At 51.2% G+C, this 20618-nt stretch overlaps 2 protein-coding genes across 2 annotated transcripts; one reads left to right on the top strand and one right to left on the bottom strand.

Annotated features, from left to right (window-relative positions):
• Positions 1 to 1695: 1695 nt before the first annotated feature.
• On the top strand, positions 1696 to 4793 carry Clpsl2 (colipase like 2). Its single transcript, XM_051153433.1, has 3 exons — positions 1696 to 1785; positions 2888 to 3010; positions 4698 to 4793. The coding sequence occupies exons 1-3, from the start codon at positions 1696 to 1698 to the stop codon at positions 4791 to 4793; spliced, it is 309 nt and encodes a 102-aa protein (XP_051009390.1).
• A 7379-nt stretch (positions 4794 to 12172) lies between these two features.
• Clps (colipase) lies at positions 12173 to 13701 on the bottom strand. Its single transcript, XM_051153432.1, has 3 exons — positions 13585 to 13701; positions 12674 to 12796; positions 12173 to 12323 (listed from the first exon to the last, which is right to left on the bottom strand). The coding sequence occupies exons 1-3, from the start codon at positions 13669 to 13671 to the stop codon at positions 12192 to 12194; spliced, it is 342 nt and encodes a 113-aa protein (XP_051009389.1). The 5' UTR covers positions 13672 to 13701; the 3' UTR covers positions 12173 to 12191.
• Between the last annotated feature and the right edge of the window lie 6917 nt (positions 13702 to 20618).

The raw sequence follows: 20618 nt of genomic DNA, 5'->3' as shown, positions 1-20618 counted from the left end.
GTTGCTTCCACTGAGAGCTGATGCTGCCGGCAGGTCCTGCAGGAGACAGGAGAGCACTGCATGTCTTCAGCCTTGTCACAGGGATGTGTGGAGGCGCAGAGGGGGTGGCCAGAGGGCTGCACCAGCTGTCCTTCAAGGCTGCTGTCCTCACAGACCAATATAACCAGGCTCACCCTGTCTGTGGCTAACAGCCCTTTGTCCCGATACCAGACTGTAGTCAATAGCTTTTCCTATAGGACCCACTCAGCTTCCACAAACAACCACCTTGAGTTCTCTGCTCCCCGCCTAGAGCTCACCACCTCCCTGCCATCCGGGTCCACTTCTGCCCTCGAGGTGTCCAGATACCATGTTGCACTGGACTGGACTGGAAAGAGGGCAAGTGGGTCACGAAGGACCTTGGTTGGCTGTGAGTGCCGGAAGAAACAGCCTTCTCTGAGGTTTTTCCAGTGAAATAGCTCTCCTTTATTGGGGGAAACGAGGGCTATAGACACCTTCAGGAAGTGGGGTAGGGGGCTTTGGGGTGAGTGTATATCATTGGCTGGGGCTGGAAATGCTTCATTTGCATATAGGAGAATCCCAGGTGCTGGCTGGACATGTCCTTATAAGGAAATAGGAACTTCTGATCTGCCTGCTGCCATTTCCCCAGAGCTGGGACTACAACTGTGGCCCAAAATATATGGTTTCCAAAGTGATTTTTAAAAATGAAAATATAAAGGGCCAGGCGTGGTGGTACATGCCTTTAATCCCAGCACTTGGGAGTCAGAGGCAGGTGGATCACTGTGAATTCAAGGCCAGCCTGGTCTACAAAGCGAGTCCAGGACAGCCAAGGCTACACAGAGAAACCCTGTCTTGAAAAACTAACCAAATAAACAAACAACAAACAAATAAATAATTTTTTTAAAAAAAGGCTGGTCATGGTGGCCCACGCCTTTAATCGCAGCACTCAGGAGGCAGAGGCAGGTGGATCACGGTGAGTTCGAGACCAGCCTGATCTACAAAGCAAGTCCAGGACAGCCAAGATAACATAGAAAAACCTTTTCTTGAAAAACAGGAAAAAGAACAAGAAAAAAAAAAAAAAAAAAAAAAAAGAGCTCAAGGCCAGCCTGGTCTACAGAATAAGTTCTAGGACAGCCAGGGCTAAGAAACACTGTACCAAAGCCGAAGCTGAAGCCTGTCCTCTCCTGTAAAAATAAAAAAATAAATAAAAATAAAAAGATTTTATATGGATGAGTGTTTTGTTTGAATATATATCTGTGCACCACATGTGTGCCAAGTTCCTTGGAGGTCAGATAAGTTCTGTCACCCCCAGAACTGGAGTTACAGACTGCTGTGAGCCACTGTGTGGGTGTCAGGAACCAAATCCAGGTCCTCTGTAAGATCAGCCAACGCTCTTAACCACTGAGCCATCTCTCTGGCCACGCCCCTAGGTAACATTTTAAAGCTTTTCTGTACAGTTTGAAGTCTGACTGGAAGTAGCCCATATTAGGCTCCCAAGGCCCCACACCACAAACACCTCACTGGTCCAGAGCCTTCTCCTCCCTCCCTCCCTCCCGAGGCTGCCCAGGCCTAAACTGGGAGTCAACACTCCTCACAGGACAGCCTGTGACCATCAGGCCCACACTGGCTAGCTACCACTCCCACAGTGACAGGAATTTGTCCCCAGCAGTGTTTGGGAAGCTTTCGGCCACCCAGGTCATGGCCTTCACCCTGGCCTTAGCCATTGGACTGGCATTGCTTGCCGGAATCCTGCCACACGGCCTCAATGAAAGCTCAAATCATAAAAAGGTGAGCAGCATCCCTGACTTCCCCTGGGATGATGAAAGGGTGGGAACTGAGGGCTGTAGGCAGCTTGGGGATCCAGGCTCTAGCTGTAGATGTCACCTTTCCAGGACTGGAGAGCAGTACCGCTGGCCCCAGGCCGTATGTACTCTCAGCCCTGAGCTCACCTCCACCCTACTATCCCAAGGCCTCCCTACCTTCTAATTGAGGTCTCCCTGGCCCTCCTCCAGGGACTAGGAACCCTTTTAGATGCAAACTCTTTCTTCCTGTCCTTTCATCCACCCACCCATTTTTTTTTTTTTTTGGTTGTTTGTGTTGTTTTTGTTTTTCGAGACAGGGTTTCTCTGTGTAGCCCTGGCTGTCCTGGACTCTCTTTGTAGACCAGGCTGGCCTGGAACTCACAGCAATCCACCTGCCTCTGCTTCCCGAGTGCTGGGATTAAAGGCATGTGCCACCATACCTGGCTCTATTTTTTTTTTTTTTAATTCTAAAAGTCACTACTTTTTGTCCTTCCTTCCCTCTCATGCCTGTGTGCATGAGGTCAGAGACATCTCAGTGGAGTCCGCTCTCTCCTCCCATCTTTACTCAGTGTGGGGATCGAACTCAGGCCGCCCAGCGAGCACCTCTGCTGCCTGAGCCATCTTGCCACCCTCTCACCATTCCCACTAGCTATCCGGATTATGGTCTGAGAACCATGAAGGTGGGGGGCAGGAAATGGGGTACTGAGGAAGCCAACAGATACCCAGCTCCTGGTTCTTTTGCTCAATCAAGTTCTGGTTTGGGGAGGGGTGCACTGGAGGGGGGTGTCCAAGGTGACAGCCTCATGGCTCTCCCTTCCTGGATCCCCGGGTTCTTTTTTTTTTTTTTTTTTTTTTTTTTTTGGTTTTTCGAGACAGGGTCTCTCTGTGTAGCCTTGGCCATCCTGGACTCACTTTGTAGACCAGGCTGGCCTCGAACTCACAGCGATCCGCCTGCCTCTGCCTCCCGAGTGCTGGGATTAAAGGCGTGCGCCACTACGCCCGGCTGATCCCCGGGTTCTTGAGTAGCGCCAGGATCTTCTTCACTCATCCAGAGACAAGAGCTGGGGACTAAGGGGCTATTTCTGCAGGCCAACGGAGACAAGTGTGTCCACCACACCCAGTGCCTCAGTGACTGTTGTCTCATAGACCTGGAAAGAAGGGGAGCCTTCTGCACCTCCAAGTCCCGCGCGGGCATGGCGTGCTTGCCCCAGGTGAGACACCAACAAGCAGGGAAAGGGTGGGGGAGGTTAAACAAAGAAAAGACAAGATAGACACTGAAATGCACGCCTGTAGTCCCAGCACTCTGGAAGGCAGAGGCAAGCAGATCGCAGTGAGTTCAAAGCCAGCCTGGCCTACAAACCAAGTCCAGGACAGCCAAGGCTGCTTAGAAAGACCTGTCTTGCTGCGGGGGAAGAAGGGGTGGTAAGGGGGAGAGGGGGTATTCCTCCCTGATGGGAGAAGGCTAGGAGAAGAAATCTACCCGGTCCTGGTGCCCAACCGGGTCACCATGACTTGGTTACTCAGTTGGACTGCAGAGCTGGCTAGGACCTCAGCTTTCTGGTGGGATCCAAGTTTGTGTCCTGACTTCCCCACCCCCCACCCCCCGCCCTTAGGACTGCTCCTGACCTTTCGTTCCCTTATGCAGTAAGTGGACTAATGTGTCCCCCTCACGAAGAGGCTGGGGAAAGTTCACAGGGCTCACTTAAGCAGGCTGTGGTCAACTGGGAAATGAGAAGGCACAGAATGTTCCTCCTACTCAGTGGCCCTCGGCCCGGAGTCTTCTAGGAAGGCTGGACCCAGCCTCCATATCCCTTCCTGGTGTACCGCCAGGGCCTCAGTGTGGCCTGGAGGATCACTTGCTACGTCTCATCTCACTCACTATAACGTGGAGGTAAAAAAAGGCCGCTGTTGAGGCCGGGCGTGGTGGCGCACACCTTTAATCCCAGCGCTTGGGAGGCAGAGGCTGGTGGATTGATGTGAGTTCGAGGCCAGCCTGGTCTACAAAGTGAGTCCAGGACAGTCAAGGCTACACAGAGAGACCCTGTGTAAAAGAAAAAAAAAAAAAAAAAAAAAAAGGCCGCTGTTCTAGTGTGCGTTCTGTTGCTGTGATAAACACCACGACCAAAAACAACTCAGGGGGGAAAGCTTATACTTCCGGGTCATAGTCCATCACCGAGCGACAGCAAGCAGAAACTGGAGCAAAGAACACGGGGAAACACTGCTCAGTGGCTTTTCGTACCAGGTCCGCCTGCCTAGGGAAGGCACTGCCCACACCACAGACATGGCCACAGGCCAGTCTGAGGGAGGAGGCGACTCCTTAACTGAGGTTCTCCTTTCCCAGGTGACTGTAGGTTATAGTAACATGAAAATGGGGTGGGGGGGGGACACTCTGGAGATATGACTCATAAGTGAAAAGCACTTGTTGCAAGGATGGGGTCCTGCACCCACATGGTGGCTCACAACATGCCTAACTCCTGATAATCTAAGGGGCACGCAGACATGTGCATGCATGCAGGCAAATGCTCAAAGTAAAATAAGGACATCTAATAAGGGAAACCAGGAAGCCGGGCGTGGTGGCACACACCTCTAATCCCAGCACTCGGGAGGCAGAGGCGGGCAGGTCTCTGTGAGTTCGAGGCCAGCCTGGTCTACAAAGCGAGTCCAGGACAGCCAAGGCTACACAGAGAGACCCTGTCTGGGGGGAGGGGGCAGGAGAACTGCTATCACCTCTCCCTGGACATAGGGGGAGATTAAAGGCCGCAGAGGCTGTTGTTCAGTCTGAGGATGTGGAACCCCGCGTTGGCGCATCTCCCACATCTCCCACCACTGTTTACACTCTTGCCCTGATCCCCCCAAGACCACGTAATCCCCTCCCTTGACACCCTTCCTCTCCCACAGACCAAGGGGAGCCTGAACATCATGTGTCCCTGCCGAATCGGCTTGAGCTGCCATTCCAAGGACTCCATGTGCCCCCGCCGGTGCCAAATGATTTGAGGAGGACGCAGGCTGCTCAGGGTCACTGCTGCTGCTGCAGCCTCCTCCCCCAGGGGTCTCTGCCCCCAGATGCCAGCTGCACTCCTATCCCACATTGACTCCTAGCATTAAAGTCACTTCCTGACTCTGGTATGTGTGTCTGCCCTTTGTGGGAAAGGCAAAAGGGGAAACTGAGGCACAATGAGGATTGGTTTCTCTCCCCCCTGGGCTTTGTTTTTGCCTAAAGCCTGGGCCTGGGCCTGGGAGGGATGGAGGGAGTTTCGTGGGAGGGAGCAGGGCTGAGAGATGAGGCTAGGGGGGTGTGGGGAGGGACAGAGTGGGGGACAGAAGGGTGGAGGTCACTGGTCACTGGGTGTGTGTTCTGTTGTGTAAAGGTGAATAGATGAAAGAACGTGGGCTAACCAGAAGGCTTGACAGGTGAAGGCACTTGCTGCCAAGCCTAATGCCCTGAGTTCAGTTTCCAGTTGTCACATGGTAGGAGGGCTGGAATCCTAAAAGTTGTCCTCTGACACCCACATGTGTGTGCATATGTGTGTGTGTGTCACACACAAAATACATTTTAAAACTTTAATGCAAGAACGTGAGACTAACTAGGCATGGAGGCGCACACCTTTAATCCCAGCACTTGGGAGCCAGAGGCAGGTGAATCGCTGTGAGTTCCAGGCCAGCCTGGTCTACAAAGTGAGTCCAGGACAGCCAAGGCTACACAGAGAAACCCTGTCTCGAAAAACCAAAAAGAAAAGAAAAGAAAAAGAATGTGAGGTGATTAAAAAGCCGGGCGGTGGTGGCACACACCTTTAATCCCCCAAAAAACAAACAAACAAACAAAAAATAAATAAATAAAACAAAACAAAATTCCAGCAGGGAGACAGAGGCAAGTGGATCTCTGTGTTCGAGGCCAGCCTGGTCTACAGAGTGAGTTCCAGGACAGCTAGGGTCACACAGAGAGACCCTGTCTCGAAACAGACAAACAAACAAAACAAAAAAGAACGTGAGGCTAGAGAGATGGCTCAGTAGTTAACAGTGCTTTCTGCTCCTCTAGAGGCCCCAAAGGTCAGTTCCTGACACCCACAGTGGGTGGCTCACAAGGGCCAGCAACTCCAGCGCCAGTGAATCTGCTGCCCTTTTCTGTCCTCTGCAGGTACACACACACACACACACACACACACACACACACACACACACTCTACATCTTTTTTTTCAAGATTTTGTTTTATGTATGAGTGCTCAGAGTGTTCCTATCTGCATACCAGAAGGGGGCGCCAATAATAAGCTGGATCGGTGCAGAGGATAAGGTCCAGCAACCCAGAAACGCGCTGCTCAGTAAAACTCACTTGTTACCAGGGACACTTGAATGCCTCTCCTTGCCAGGTGACCCGGAAAGAATTCAGTTTAGAACCCAGGGCTACCTTGGCTTGGAATTTCACATCCAACCATGACAAATTCCCCATATCACTTAAACGAGTCCAAGTAGGCTTTTCAGAGGTGTGAGCATGCACGTGCACACGAGCCCAGGTCCAACGGAGGACAGAGGCACTGACTGGATCGCCCAGGAGCTGGAGTTGCAGGCAGTTGTGAGCCCACCTGATGCGGGTGCGTGGAATGGAACTGAGGCGAACCGAGGCAGTCTGCAAGAACAGCCCGAGCTCTTAACTGATGAGCCTCCTCTCCAGCCCATTTAAAAAGTAATTTTTAAAAAGTTTATTCTCAGCTGGGCGTGGTGGCGCACGCCTTTAATCCCAGCACTTGGGAGGCAGAGACAGGCGGATCGCTGTGAGTTCAAGGCCAGCTTGGTCTAAAAAGTGAGTCTAGGACAGCCAAGGCTACACAGAGAAACCATGTTTCGAAAAACAGAAGGGGAAAAAAAAGTTTATTCTCGTGTTATGGGGTTTGCATGCAATACTCTCAAACGCCAGAAGAGGGCACCAGATATCCTGGAACTGGAGTTATAGATGTTTCTGGGAACGGAATCCAGGTCTCCTGCAAAAGCAGCCAGTGCTCTCAACATTGAGCCCTTCTCCAACACCCTAGCGAGTCTTAGGGTTGTGTTCTTGTGTATGCAGGTGCATGTGTGCCTATGTACAGAGGCCGGAGGAGGTCAGCCTCAGATGTAATGTTCACCAGGAGTTCTGTGCCTTTTGGGTTGGACAGGCTCTCTCCCTATCACCAAGTAGGCTGGGATGCCTCATGAGCCAGGGACCCACACATCTCTACTTGTGCAGTCCTGGGATTACAAATGTGTACCACTGCACCTGGCTTTTATTTTTATTTTGAAATGTAAGGACTTAGGTCCTAAAGTTGCAAAGCAAAAACTTCAACCTTGTGTGCTCTGGAGCCTGCCCAGATAAATAAATAAATACAATAAAAATTAAAGAATTAATAAGATGAGCTATCTTCCCTTCTACTGGACTTGACCATAGGAGGAAGTGAGGGTAGCTTGGAATATACCATGCCTTAAGCCAGATAGCTGGTTTATGTTAAATAAGCCAAATTTTTTATTTAAAATTTTTTTAGCTGGGGTGTGGTGGGGCATGCCTGTAATCACAGCACTCGGGAGGCAGAGGCAGGCAGATCATTATGAGTTCGAGGCCAACCTCGTCTACAAAGCGAGTCCAGGACACCCAAGGCTACACAGAGAAACCCTGTCTCGAAAAAAAAAAATTTTTTTTTTTTCTTAGACAAGGTCTGTGTCAGCCTACCTATTGGCTATGTAGACCAGGCTGGTCTTGAACTCACAGCTATCTGCCTACCTCTGCCTCCCAAGTGCTGGGATTAAAGGTGTGCACCACCATGTCTGGCCCCTTAACCACTCTTAGGTCTTTCTGTGACTTGCAACTGAGTAAGCTGTGTTCTATCTTGGGCTTAAAAATTTTTCAAATGCCCATTTCTTTTTCCTTTTTTCTTATAATCAATGCATTAGCTTGTGCATATGCATGTGTGCACATGTGTGTGTGGAGGAGTCAGTTCTCGTCTTCCACCAATGTAGGTCCTGAAGAATTGAACTCAGGCTGTCATGCTTGGCAACAGGCACTTTTACGCAGTGAGCTATCCCGCCAGCCCCAGACTCTCCCTTTCTGGCTGTAATGATTGCTCTCGGCTTGCTGCTCGCTGGTCATTAGTTACAGGTGTAGAGGCTTTTCTGCACGGGGACATTTACATGCCAGTGTGTTACTCACCTGGCAGTGTTGGAGCTGTGCACAAACATCCACACACATAAACCAGAGGCAGTGGCTCATGCCTCTAATTCCAGCACATTGCTTCAGGTTTCAGGCCAGCCTAAGCTAGAGAAGCCTTTTTCCTAAAACGACCCGTTTAGCTTTGGTTTTCTACCACCCACTTGGTTCAAGGCAGGAGAGAGAGAGAGACAGAGAGAGAGCGCGCTTCAGAGAGCTGTGACTCCACCAAAGCCACCAAACCTCTTGAGATGTTTCTGTCTGGCAGGAGGAAGGAAGTGACAAAACAGTAATTGTGACACAAAAGATGTTTGTGTTTGGCCAGTGGCTTTCAACCCTACCCCTTCCCACTGGCCGCACTTGCGGGAGGGAACTCCCGCACAGCTCTGTAGAAGCTGCCTGGAAGTTCACACCACACAGGTGGTTCCGGGGAATGCTCACAGCGGCCCTTCCTGCCACTCCAGGGTGTCCTGTCACTGTCCCCCACCGAACACTCAATGCTGGAACCTATAGACTTTCCTCTTCTGAACATCGGCCTCAGGAAGTGGGAGGCCGGCTTTACTTCCTGTGGGCACCTAGAAAGGACTTGACCAGCCAATCCTCTCCCTTGGCTGTGGCTCTGGGAACCAGGAAAGACCTGGATTTTCAAGTCACGGCACAGAGGACAGCCTTGGACTCAGCAGACACCAAGCAAGCACGCTGCAGGCCTGTAATCCCAAAACTCAGGAGGCTGGGCTCAAACGTCTGAATTCCTGATCCTCCTGCCTAGGCCTTCTGAGTGCTGGGATTACACAGCCAGAGTAGTTGGGCTGGGGTTTAAATCAGATTCCTCCCTTCCCCCCCACCCCCTCTCCCAAACCCCTAGGCTTCCTCTGGCAGTGAAATGAGTGCTTGCCACTCAAGGGGCCTGCATTGTTCTCAGGACGTGGAGTTTCTACATTGTAACAAAAATTCTCTCCCTAGGATGGGACAGGAAGGAACTAAACATCTGTCCCCTCCTCATAAGGTCCTGACAAGAAACCCAAGCCCTGGTCCACCAATTTCCCCCTCAGAACTTTGAGGTCTCTGTGAGTACTTACAAAGCAGGGGTGGGTGTGAGGAGGAGCTACCCACAGGACCGTGGGTGACCCCAAGAGCAGTTGTCCTGGGTCTGCCCTCAGCACCTATGTTGGCTTCCTCCCTGGCTGCGAAGATGGGGACCCCTCTAATCAACTCCCTCCTCTCCTCTTCCCGCCTCATGCAATCAGGGCAGAACTGCATAGAGTTGCTGTGAACAGTGGCTGGGTAACCAGGTGATGGTCACATGACCTGCCCTATGCCGCCTTCTTTGAGTGAACTTCAATCCCCCGCAGCTGAGCTACTGAAGCTGGCGGTTTGGCTGGGAGGATTGCTGTTCCCTCTGGCCTGTTTCTCTTAGCCCACAACCCAGAAGTCCACAGGACCTCTCCACCCGCCCTTTGATTACATGGTGATGGCATGGTAGGGGCCAAGCCTTTAGCTGCACCCGAGAAGAACCCATCACTCTGGACCAGCCCATGCAACCACAGCAGCATCTCTCCCTTCCTCAACCGGAGGGCGAGACCCTCTCCAGCTGCCACTGCCCTAAGGCTGCACTGTCCAGGAGGTCAGGCAGCCTCTGAAGCTGGCAGGAAGAAAGATGAAAGTGGCATAACAGGGATCGTTGGGTCTAGGATGTCTAGGAAAAATGAGAAAGGCTCAGCCGGGTGTGGTGGCGCACGCCTTTAATCCCAGCACTCGGGAGGCAGAAGCAGGAGGATCGCTGTGAGTTCGAGGCCAGCCTGATCTACAATGTGAGTCTAGGACAGACAAGGCTACACAGAGAAACCCTATCTCAAAAAAAAGAAAGAAAGAAAGAAAGAAAGAAAGAAAGAAAGAAAGAAAGAAAGAGAAAGGGACAAAGCCTCAACAGGAGGAGCTGAGCTTTTAGTGCCTCTTCTAGGGTGGCAGGCCAGTGGCAGAGAAAAGAGCCTTGAAAGAGGCTTTAGCATGTATCTAGACTGAGCACAGTGTCCACGATGTTGTAGACTCCTCCAGGTGTGAGGATAGTATCCAGGTGTGTGAAGGAAGTTGCTCTCCACAGAAGTGGAGGACTGGCTGGCCGGCCACTGTGGCTGTTTGAGCAAACCATTCTCCCAGCTAGCCTGGAGCCGGAGTTACCTGATCTGAAAGCCACACTAACAGGCCCTGGGCTGGCAAGATGGCTCAGCAGGTGCTCACTGCAAAGCCTGATAACTTGAGTTTAATCCCCAGGACCCCACGTGAGAACTAATTGCTTCAAGTTGCCCTCTGTCCTCTGATTCATAAATATGCTCTTCTTCCCCGACAAAATAAATGACTAACTGTTCCACGTGTATTACGTACACTTAATCCCAGCACCTGGGAGGCAAAGGCACATGGATCTCTGTGAGTTCAAAACCAGCCTAGTCTACATAGTGAGTTTAAGGCCAGCCAGAGCTACACAGTGAGATTCTGTCTCAAAAACAATACAGTTCCTCTCCTGGTGTGGTGGCGCACGCCTTTAATCCCAGCACTTGGGAGGCAGAGGCAGGCGGATCGCTGTGAGTTCAAGGCCAGCCTGGACTACAAAGCGAGTCCAGGACAGCCAAGGCTACCAAGAGAAACCCTGTCTAGAAAAAAACAAAAACAGTCGGGCGTGGTGGCACATGCCTTTAATCCCAGCACTCAGGAGGCAGAGGCAGGCGGATCGCTGTGAGTTCGAGGCCAGCCTGGTCTACAAAGTGAGTCCAGGATGGCCAAGGCTACACAGAGAAACCCTGTCTCGAAAAAACAAACAAACAAAAAAAACAAAAAACAAAAAAACCAGTTCCTCATATTGTGATGACCCCCAAGCATATAATTATTTTTGTTGCTACTTCATAACTGCCCTATGCTGCCTTCTTTGAGTGAACCGTTATGAATTGTAACATAAATATCTAGTATTCAGGATATCCTGTGAAAAGGTCGTTTCACCCCCAAAGTGGGCTAGAGGTTCTTAGCAAAGTCTAAGAGAAGGAAGGCAGCAAGGACAGGATCTCTCCCCATCTCCCTGCAGCGGAATATGACGAAAGGCTGTGATGCTGCTAGGAGTGGCTGCTAACCTGGCAGACACAAGCCCGTTCTTCCTGTCTCTCCACTTCTGAGGTGGTGAGACTGGACGCAGACGCCCCACTTAGTGAAGCTGTAATGACTTGGGACTCTGCAGCTGACTCTGGTCTGAAGGCAGAAAACCGTGGTTTCTAGACCCTTTGCGGACCCCAGAACTACAGAGTGTTGGACTGGGAGATACCCACTCCTTGTGTGGCTCTTCTCTCTAGCGGCCCAACTCAGGGGTCAGTTAGCTTCTCCTGGAGCCTTACTGCTTCCTAATTAGCTTGTGGGGTTTTTATTTAATCACATTCATTCATTTATTCATCTGTGTGTATGTGTTGCTTGTGTGTTTGTGTGCGTGTATATGTGTGTGTGTGTCCTCATACACCATGTCGCAGGTGTGAAAGTCATGGAACAGCCTGCAGTTCTTTTCTCCCACCAAGTGTGTTCCCAGGAACAAACTCACTACCCTGCTAACATTTGATGGCTCCCAAGAGAACACAGGGATATTTTTTTTCTTTTTCTCTTTTCTTTTTCCTCCTTTCTTTTTTCTTTTTAGACACATTTTACTTTGTAGCCCTGGCTGTCCTAGAACTCATTCTGTAGACCAGGCTGGCCTCAGGGTCTGCCTGTCTCTGTCTCTGCTAGCTGACATCATCCCAGAAAGGAGAGAGAGCCAGACCGGGAACAGGGAGACTATCAGGATCAGTTACAGGGCCCCAGGGACTCCGCCCCCCAGGCCTAAGCTGTCTGCACACTTGCCTGCCTGCTGGGGGCGGGAAGAAACAAGGCGGGACTCAGAGAGGAGGAAGGTGTGGGAGCCTGGGGGGGGGGGCGGGCTCAGAGACGAGGATAGGCGTGGGGGCTGCTTCATAAGTCTGTCCCTCGTCCTGACTATTCATTTGGCTGTTCTGGACCCCAGCCTCCCCATTCCCATCTGCCCTGTGGGACCCTGGCCCTGCTAGACCAAGGCTTATGAAACTTCACACAAGCACAGAAAGTACAGGCGGAGGCGGTCAAGGCTGCAGGACGGCTTTAATCGCCAGCGGCTGGCTCAGATGGGACAGATGGAGGTGGGGGAGAGACGGTCTCCCCAGGGCCAGCTAATTGTACGGTCTCACTGCTTGGAGCGCCGCGAGTCAAGGCAGACCCCGTAGTTGGTGTTGGTGATGGCGCCAATGATGCTCCTGTCCCCCTCACAGGTCAGGCCCCGCTCACAGGGACACCTGTAGTAAATCCCGTAGAGAGTCTGCAGAGACAGGACAACCGAGTCACAGAAAGCGGAGTCTTTTGCTCCCTACCTGGCTGGGAACTGGCTGCCAGGTAATTCCCAGAGTGCTCCTGACTCCCTCACGGGGCGGCGGGGGTGGGGGTGGGGGTGCGGGGGGCTCCAACCCCCTCCAACACTCTCACTAACTTGAAGGCTCAGAGAAGCCTCTACTTACCCACCTGTGGAATGGGTGCAGACCCCCACACACCCGCACCCAGGGGCTAGTTGTGAGAGTCACGTGGGATGATGGGATGGGCTAAGCCTGTAAACCTCTCTCTCACTCCTTCAACGTCCCACGCATTCCCCCCAAGCCTCCAGGGCACACGCACCTTTGGGGAGCACTCGCTGTTCTCCATGGCCTTGTGTGTGCAGCGGGCAATGCCCAGGATGGTGTCGTGTTGGCAGCACCCGCTACTACACTGCAAACTGTTCAAGCAGATCTCGCCATCCAGCTGCGGGGACAACCTGTCAGCCTCAACCCTTCCCTCCCCCCACTCCCCTTCTCCTGAGCTTACCCCCACCCCAGCACAGCTGCAATCAGCACCTCCCTTGGTGAGGTGAGTGTGAAGGGTCACCCCTGGGACTGTGCCCCACTCATGTCAGGAGGTTGGAGGTGGGCTAGGAGGCCAGGCCTATAGGCCCTACTACTGCTGGCTGCTCCCTGGTGACCCTGACCAGCCACTGGCACCTTGGTGCTTTGCACAGGTGCCCCCCCAAAGCAGGGTCTCCCACATTTCCTTTCTTCCTTTCAGACAGTCCTGAAATTATGTAGCCCAGGCTGGCCTCAACCTGTGACCCTCTACCTCAGCCTCCTCCCCAGTGGTGAGATGACAGAGAAATGGCACCATGTCTGGCTTCCCCGACTGCTTTCTTAGAAAGCCGTCAAGCCGGGCATGGTGACGCACACCTTTCATCCCAGTGCTAGGGAGGCAGAGAGAGGCAGGCATATCTCTGTGAGTTCAAGGCCAGCCTGGTCTACAAGTGAGTCCAGGACAGCCAGGGCTGTTATACAGAGAAACTCTGTTTCGGGGAAAAGAAAAAAAAAAGCCAAACAAAAACAAAAAGAAACTGTCAAATTTTAAGCCACGTGACAGTCCATCCCCATCCAGGGGTCCTGACAAGCCTTCAGGCTTTGTAGAGAGCACTGTCAGGGAGCGATACCCTCGCTGGGTGGCACCAGTGGTCGGGAGCCATGCTTACAAACGCCTAAGACTCCGAAGGCTCCCCAGAGAGTCCTTACCAGGTTGAGAATGAGACCCCGGGGTCCAGGAGCCGCGTAGGCCATGGCAAGGAGGGACACAAGCAGAAGGACAAAGGCCTTTGCCATGGTGACTGGTACAGCTGGTGCAGGTGGCAGCTTAGGTGGCAGAAGGCAAGAACCCACTGAGGTGGTGGGCCTTTAAAGGGGCCTATCAACATGTGACCCGCCTTCTGCACACTGTAGGACAGGCCACAAACAGAGGCACAGATGCGGCCCATCTGATGGGGGAGGGTCCTGATAAGATGGCTGGCAGCACTGGTGATGGCTGTGTGTGTGTGTGTGTGAGAGAGAGAGAGAGAGAGAGAGAGAGAGAGATCACATTATAGTTAAGACAATAGACTCCGGTGTGAGGTCTAGGCGATGGGGGGTGGGGTGGGGGGTGGAGTGGGGAGTAGGATGGGGGGGGGTGTCTCAGCTCCCTACCCCTGTGCTTTGCTTCCATGCTCCTGGCAGTTTCCCAGATCAACCCTGGCTAGGGTGTTCCTGTTCTCTGAGGTGCAGCCCTCTGCCCTATCCCAGGGAGGCAGGTACAGTTCTGCAGGACCCTCTCCAGTGGCTCACTTAGCATCTGCATGGAAGCTGCACCCCCACTGAGCATAGTGATGCTCGCCCATCCTCCATGCCAACACCCCAAAGTTAAGGCTGTCAGTCACCCTGCCCCCTCCCCAAGGTCAGGTAGAAGCGGCTGTACTCCTGTACTCCCTGCTCCTGGCTAGGAATGAGCTCTCCGAGCCTGGCGGTGCAGGCTGGGAAGGGTCCAGCTGCCTGAGTGTGCTCAGGTGTGCAAACAGATAGGCTTTCCCCCCAAGCCCAGGAGGTGGAAAGTAGGCCCTGGGGCCCCAGGTTGGGCACAGCTTTGATCTTGACCAACTTGGCTTAAGAATGCTACGACCTTGGGAGTCATTTAAATTTTGTAAGCTCCCGGAGCCAGCATTCCTGGGGGCCAGAACACAGGTAACAAGCTGGAGGAACTAGCCACGAGAGATGACGAGGTCAGAGGAGCAAACATAGAGGGGACGCTGTCGTCCCGCTCCCGCTCCCGCTCGAGTTCGAAGCCACTTAACCCTGACCCATTCTTTTCCCTTCTTCCCTGCTCTGCCAGCTGCCTTGGGCCCCCCAGGCACTGGGAGATGAGTGATATGGGAGGGCGGTTGGGGAGTTGCGGGGTGGCGATCAGGACCCGTTCCTCAAGTCAGTCACCGAAACGCCAGAGAACTCAGAAGGGCGTCAGTCAAGCTCCGGCAGCTCAGAGGCACCTTCCTATGGGCGCAGTTGTGACTGTGGGAAACACTGCTAAGAAAGCTTTGACAACCCTCTGTTTTCTGATTCACACAAAATTTTGTTTTGTTTTGTTTTGTTTTTGTTTGTTTGTTTTTTGAGACAGGGTTTCTCTGTGTAGCCTTGGCTGTCCTGTACTCGCTTTGTAGACCAGGCTGGCCTCGAACTCACAACGATCGCCTGCCTGAGAGTACCAGGACAACCAGGTGTACACAGAGAAACCCTGTCTCGAAAAAAACTAAACAAACAAAAAAAGCAAATCTCTTTCCTTGATCAAGGGAGAGTTTTACTCTGAGTTTTCTTCTGAAACTAACACAGAGCACACACAGTCATAGGGTTGGTTCTCTGCTTCCACGGTCTCGGTCCCAAGGACCAAACTTGAGTCTTCAGGCTTGGTAGCACAAGGCTATCTCACAAGCCCAATTGTTCTAAATGGTATTTTTATTTTTGGTGATTTTGAAAAAATTTAGTGTGTGTGTGTGTTTACACAAGTGCTCAGAGGCCAGAAGAGAGTCAGATCCCTTTGGAACTGTAGTTATGGGTGGTTGTGAGCCACCATGTGGGTGCCGAGAATTGAATTCATGTCCCCTGTAAGAAGAGTCAGCGCTGGGCTGGAGAGATAGCTCAGTGGTTAAGAGCACTGACTGCTCCTCTGGAGGTGCTGAGTTCAATTCCCAGCAACCACATGGTGGCTCACAACCATCTGTAATGTGATCTGATGCTTTCTTCTGACCTGCAGGTGTACATGCAGCCAGAACACTGTATACATAATAAATAAATATTAAAAAAAAAAAAAAAAAAAAAAGAGTCAGTGCTCTTAACCGCTGAGCCATTGCTCCAGCTCCTTTCCGATTTGTCCTAACTTTGAAGAGCATGCTTTGTATATAGCAGTACATTGTACATGCTAAGTAATGCTATAAGAGTGAGTTGAGAACTGCTCAGTGGCACACATCTTTAACTCCAGCACTCGGAGGCAGAGGCAGGCGGATCTCTGTGAGTTCAAGGCCAGCCTGGTTTACAAAGTGAGTCCAGCACAGCCAAGGTTACACAGAGAAACTTCTGTTTTCTTTTTTCTTTCTTTTTTTTTTTTTTTTGGTTTTTCGAGACAGGATTTCTCTGTGTAACCTTGGCTGTCCTTGACTTGTCTTTGTAGACCAGGCTGGCCTCGAATCTTAGTTTATTTCTTAACCCGGCTATCACACAAATAATTGAGACTTTTTTTATAGTACAAGGCTTCACAACACAATCTGAGCAGTTTAAGTCTGTTCTTAACCCTCTGTGCTGTTTTGTCTCACTCCCAGCATACTTGCACTTTGTAGCTTTCCTCGGCTACTTTGTAGCTTTCCTCAGCTCCAGCTCCTTCCTCCTGATTTTCCTTGCACCTCTCCCTGTGAGTGAATTCTCTGGCTGAATCCCCTACTTGCTCCTCTCCTCCTCCTCCCCTGGCTGGCAGGAAGCCCAGCCCTATGCCTGTAAACTACTTTATTGGCATACAGGGGAATAATTGGGGAGCAGTGTTTACACAACATTGAGACAGAAAATCAGCATTTAAACTACACAATAACATTATGCCTAATAAAAGGCTCCTTTTCTTAAAGTAACAAACTATATATGATAATAACAATTATAAAAATTACTAGAAGCTGGGTGGTAATGGCACATGCCTTTAATCCCAGCACTCGGGGAGGCAGAAGCAATCGGATCTCTGTGAATTCAAGGCCAGCCTGGTTTACAAAGAGTGTCCAGGACAGCCAAGGGCTACAGAGAGAAAGCCTGTCTTAGGAAAAAAAAAAAAAAAAAAAAAAAAGAATGAGTTTTAAGATTGAGCTGGGTGCCAGGCATGGTGGCGCACGCCTTTAGTCCCAGCACCTGGGAGGCAGAGGCAGCAGATCAATGTGAGTTCGAGGCCAGCCTGGTCTACAAAGTAAGTCGAAGACAGCCAAGGCTAACACAGAGAGACTCTGTCTCGAAAAACCAAACCAAACAAAACAAACAAAAACTGATTGAGCTTGGGAGGCAGAGGCAGGAGAATCTCTGAGTTTCAGGCCAGCCTAATCTACGGACAAGTTTTAGGATAGCCAGGACAGAGAAATCTTGTCTCAAAAATAAAACAAAACAAAAATTAAGTCTTGTATACCATAGTGACTTATGTATGTCAAAAGCAAAGTCATGATTCTTCCTGATTCTGTCTTACACCTGGGATGGTGGGCTAGGGTGGAGTCCTGTCTGAGGGGCCTGAGGCACAGCGGGCTTCGAACCATTCATGGGTGTTCACCTCTTTGCCTTCTTCAGGATCTGCCCCATAGCCACCTTCAGGCTGATCTGTGGCATGTGTCAACCTTGCTTGACAAATGGACATCCCTAGGAAGAGTGGATTTCGTCTGAAGACTGCCTCCATCGGATTGGCCTGTGGCTGTTTCCATGGTGGCATTGTCTTGATTGTTAATTGAGGCAGAAGAGCCCAACCCACTCTGGATGGTGTGGTCCCTAGGAGATGGCTCAGCAGTTAAGAGCACTTGTGGCTAGTGCAGAGGACCCAAGTTCAATTCCCAGCACATACACGGTGGTTCACAACCATCTCTACCTCCAGCTCCAAGGGATCTGATGACCTTTTCTGACCTCCAGGATGCCACAGACCACCCCACTCGGGTGTGGGGATCCCTGGGATGAGGGTCCTCGAAGACTTGGTGGGCAAGGATTCGGCGGTGACAGAGACAAGCACAGAGGCAGTTTGAATCCGAGTGTATTTTGCAGGCAAATAGTCTAGGTTTTTATTACGCATTTTGAAATGGAGTGTTTTTGTGGTTACATTTCCCATGGAGTAGATTCAAGGGGGGTCAGTGAAGCAACCAGGCATCTAGAATACACAGCACACAGTACATAGTAATATCATTGTTTCTAAGTCATTAACTTGGAACAGGCAGATATTACATTCTCAGCTTAAGCCAGGGACCAGAGACCGTCCTCTGTAAAATTAACATTTTGCTGTAAGTCAGTGTCTGACACCTTTTCCCCATTGATGACTACCCATCCATCCCCTCCCTCACACACTCCTGCACAGGGGAGAGGTGGACGAGGTGTAGTAGCCAATCTATAGGGTCTTCTATGTTTAGGAGGACACCAGCGACTGCCCCTCAATACATATGCCATGCCATATGGAGTTTTGTATTGTAGGAATTAAAATTCCGCTTTTACTTTCACTCTTGTCTGAGTTACCTTTTCCTCGAATGGGCTCCGCCATTGCTAAAGACCCTTCATTTAATTGAAGGGATTTTTCAACTGCCTCCGTTTGCTGTAATTCATTGAAAACATTCTCCATTGTTTTATTATTCTTAAGAACTTTCAGGATGACTAATAACAAAACAGGCACATTCGGAGGAGGCGCTTCATTCTGCGGTACCTAGGCTGGCGCTTCGTCCAGTTCACCTCCTGGCACCATGTCCCTGTCACCTTGCTGTTGCCTTGACTAAAATAATAGAGCAAACCAGGAATACCAGGAAGCAGGTCGCTATCAACACCCCAAGGGAAAGAGTACCAAGCCTTTCCCAGGAGACTCTCTCTTCTGGGGTCGTCGCCTCAAGTCTGCGGAACAGCATTGTCACGCGGAGTCTACTGGAGGTGGCGTGGCACCAAGGCATACACATGGCTCACATACCTGAATGCAAGCAAAGCACTCACACGCGTGAAATAAGTCTAATTTTTTTTAAGTGGTACCTGAATGGGAGCCTGGGAGCCACTAACAAGCAGTGTTTCTCCATGGTTGGTTTTGTTTTTGTTTTTTTGAGACAGTGTAGCCCTGGATGTCCTGGACTCACTTTGTAGACCAGGCTGGCCTTGAACTCATGGCAATCTGCCTGCAGCTGCCTCCTCAAGTGCTGGGATTACAGGCCACCACTGCGTCCAGCCCTCCAGGGTTTCTGTCTCAAGCTCCTGCCTTGGTCCCCCGTGAGGAAAGACTACAGCCCATGAGATGAAATGGTGCTTTCCTCCCCAAATTGCTCTTGTGAAACGGGAGAAAGACAACTAGGCCAGCGAAGGAGGAGGAAAGCCAGGAGGACAATGAACGCATGGCCAGAGTCAGGCACAGGGGAGGAGGCTGGATCTGCCTTCAAGAGGCAGCAGGAGCCATGCCCCGGGTTCCAGCAGTATGAAGGCATCAGGTATACCCTCCCTCCCTCCCTTTCTCTGTCTTTGTCTCTGTGTCTGTGTCTCTCTCACTCTTTCTCTCCCTCTCTCCTCAAAGAATCATCGTGCCAGCTGGTCATGGCGGTGTGTCTGTAACAGCAAACACTCTGGAGGTGGAGGCAGGGTTATGAGTTCTAAGCCAGCCCCGGGCTATGAGGCAAAATTGTTTCAAAAACAAAATAAAAAGCTGGATGTGGTGCCTCACAGCTGAAATATTTGCATTCTAGAGGCTGAGGCAGGAAAACTGCTCTAAGTTCAAAGGCAACCTGAGCTAGTGTGCAATCCTGCCTCGATGAAAGAAGAAAAGCTGAGGAGGTAACATGCTCACTGCTGCTGGAGTTCCCCGGAGCCCCTCCCCAGGCATGTGCGGCAGCTGCCTGTCTGCTGCAGCACCAGGGAGGCAGAGACGGGATCCTGGGGTAAAACTGACTAGAGTAGGAACAGTTGGCAAGAGACTGCCTTAATACACAAAACAGAGAGCAGTCACAGAAGATACCTGAGGCCAGCTTCAGGAGTGTGCTCTTACACACGCACACACACACACATCCACACCCATTCAAACATGCATACACATAGACCTGCCAGAAATGGCAGCTGTCGATTCGGGTCTTCCGTCTCCCTGCACCTGCTCTCTGACATCCCCACGGTCCCTAACCCTCCCCGTGCCTGCGGTTTGTTTAACCTGTATCACTCAACCTTTTAAAGGTATTTGTTTGATACGTATTCTTTTGATTACAGATGTAGTTTTTAAAAATGAGATGAGGAAGTGATTGGAGGCTGCCGGCTTCTTTTTAGTTCTCCCAGCCTGCAGAGCCCTTTTCCAAGTCTCCTGCCAAGACTGGAACAGAGTGGACAGCAGTGGCTGTATTGTTATTATTGTTGAAATAATAATAATTACTATTATTATCATTGCCACTTGTTAATATTACGTGTATGGATATTTGGCTTGAATGTGTGTCTATGAACCACGGGGGTAGGTCCCTGAGGGCCTTGGAGGCCATGGAGGGCATCAGATCCCATGAGACTGAAGTTTTCAGAAAGTTGTGAGCAGTGGGTGCTTGGAAATCGAACCTGGGTCCTCTGCAATAACAGTCAGTTCTCTTAACTGATGCAGGTCTTCACAATTGCCTCACCTGTCTCCTGGTCCTCCATCACTTTGGCTGATTAGTCAACACCCATATGATCCCACGCCCACCCTGCTTTGTAGTTCGCCTTTGCCAATGCCCACGGCAGGACCACAGCCAGGCTCTAGGACGCATGCCTGCGAGGCAGCTTAGCGTCTCTCCAGCCCAGGCTGTCTGTGCTAGGTCCCCTGCCTCTGGTTTGGTCACGATCACCTTAGTATTCTGTAGCGTGGAGGCTAAGTTGCCAGCGATCCAAATGGAAGAACCGCAAAAGAATAAAAGTTACTTTATACACACCACACTCGGACCAGTGCGGAGCGCCCCCTGGTGGCTGTGGGTTTCCATGCGCTCACGTCCCGCCCGGTTCTACTTATCTCGGGTCGGGGTGCGTGGCTCAGCCCGCTCTGTCGCATTATCAGCAGAACC

Source organism: Acomys russatus, chromosome 11 (assembly GCF_903995435.1).
Source record: "Acomys russatus chromosome 11, mAcoRus1.1, whole genome shotgun sequence".
Lineage (NCBI taxonomy): Eukaryota > Metazoa > Chordata > Mammalia > Rodentia > Muridae > Acomys > Acomys russatus.
This window is presented reverse-complemented; position numbering and strand designations above follow the sequence as displayed.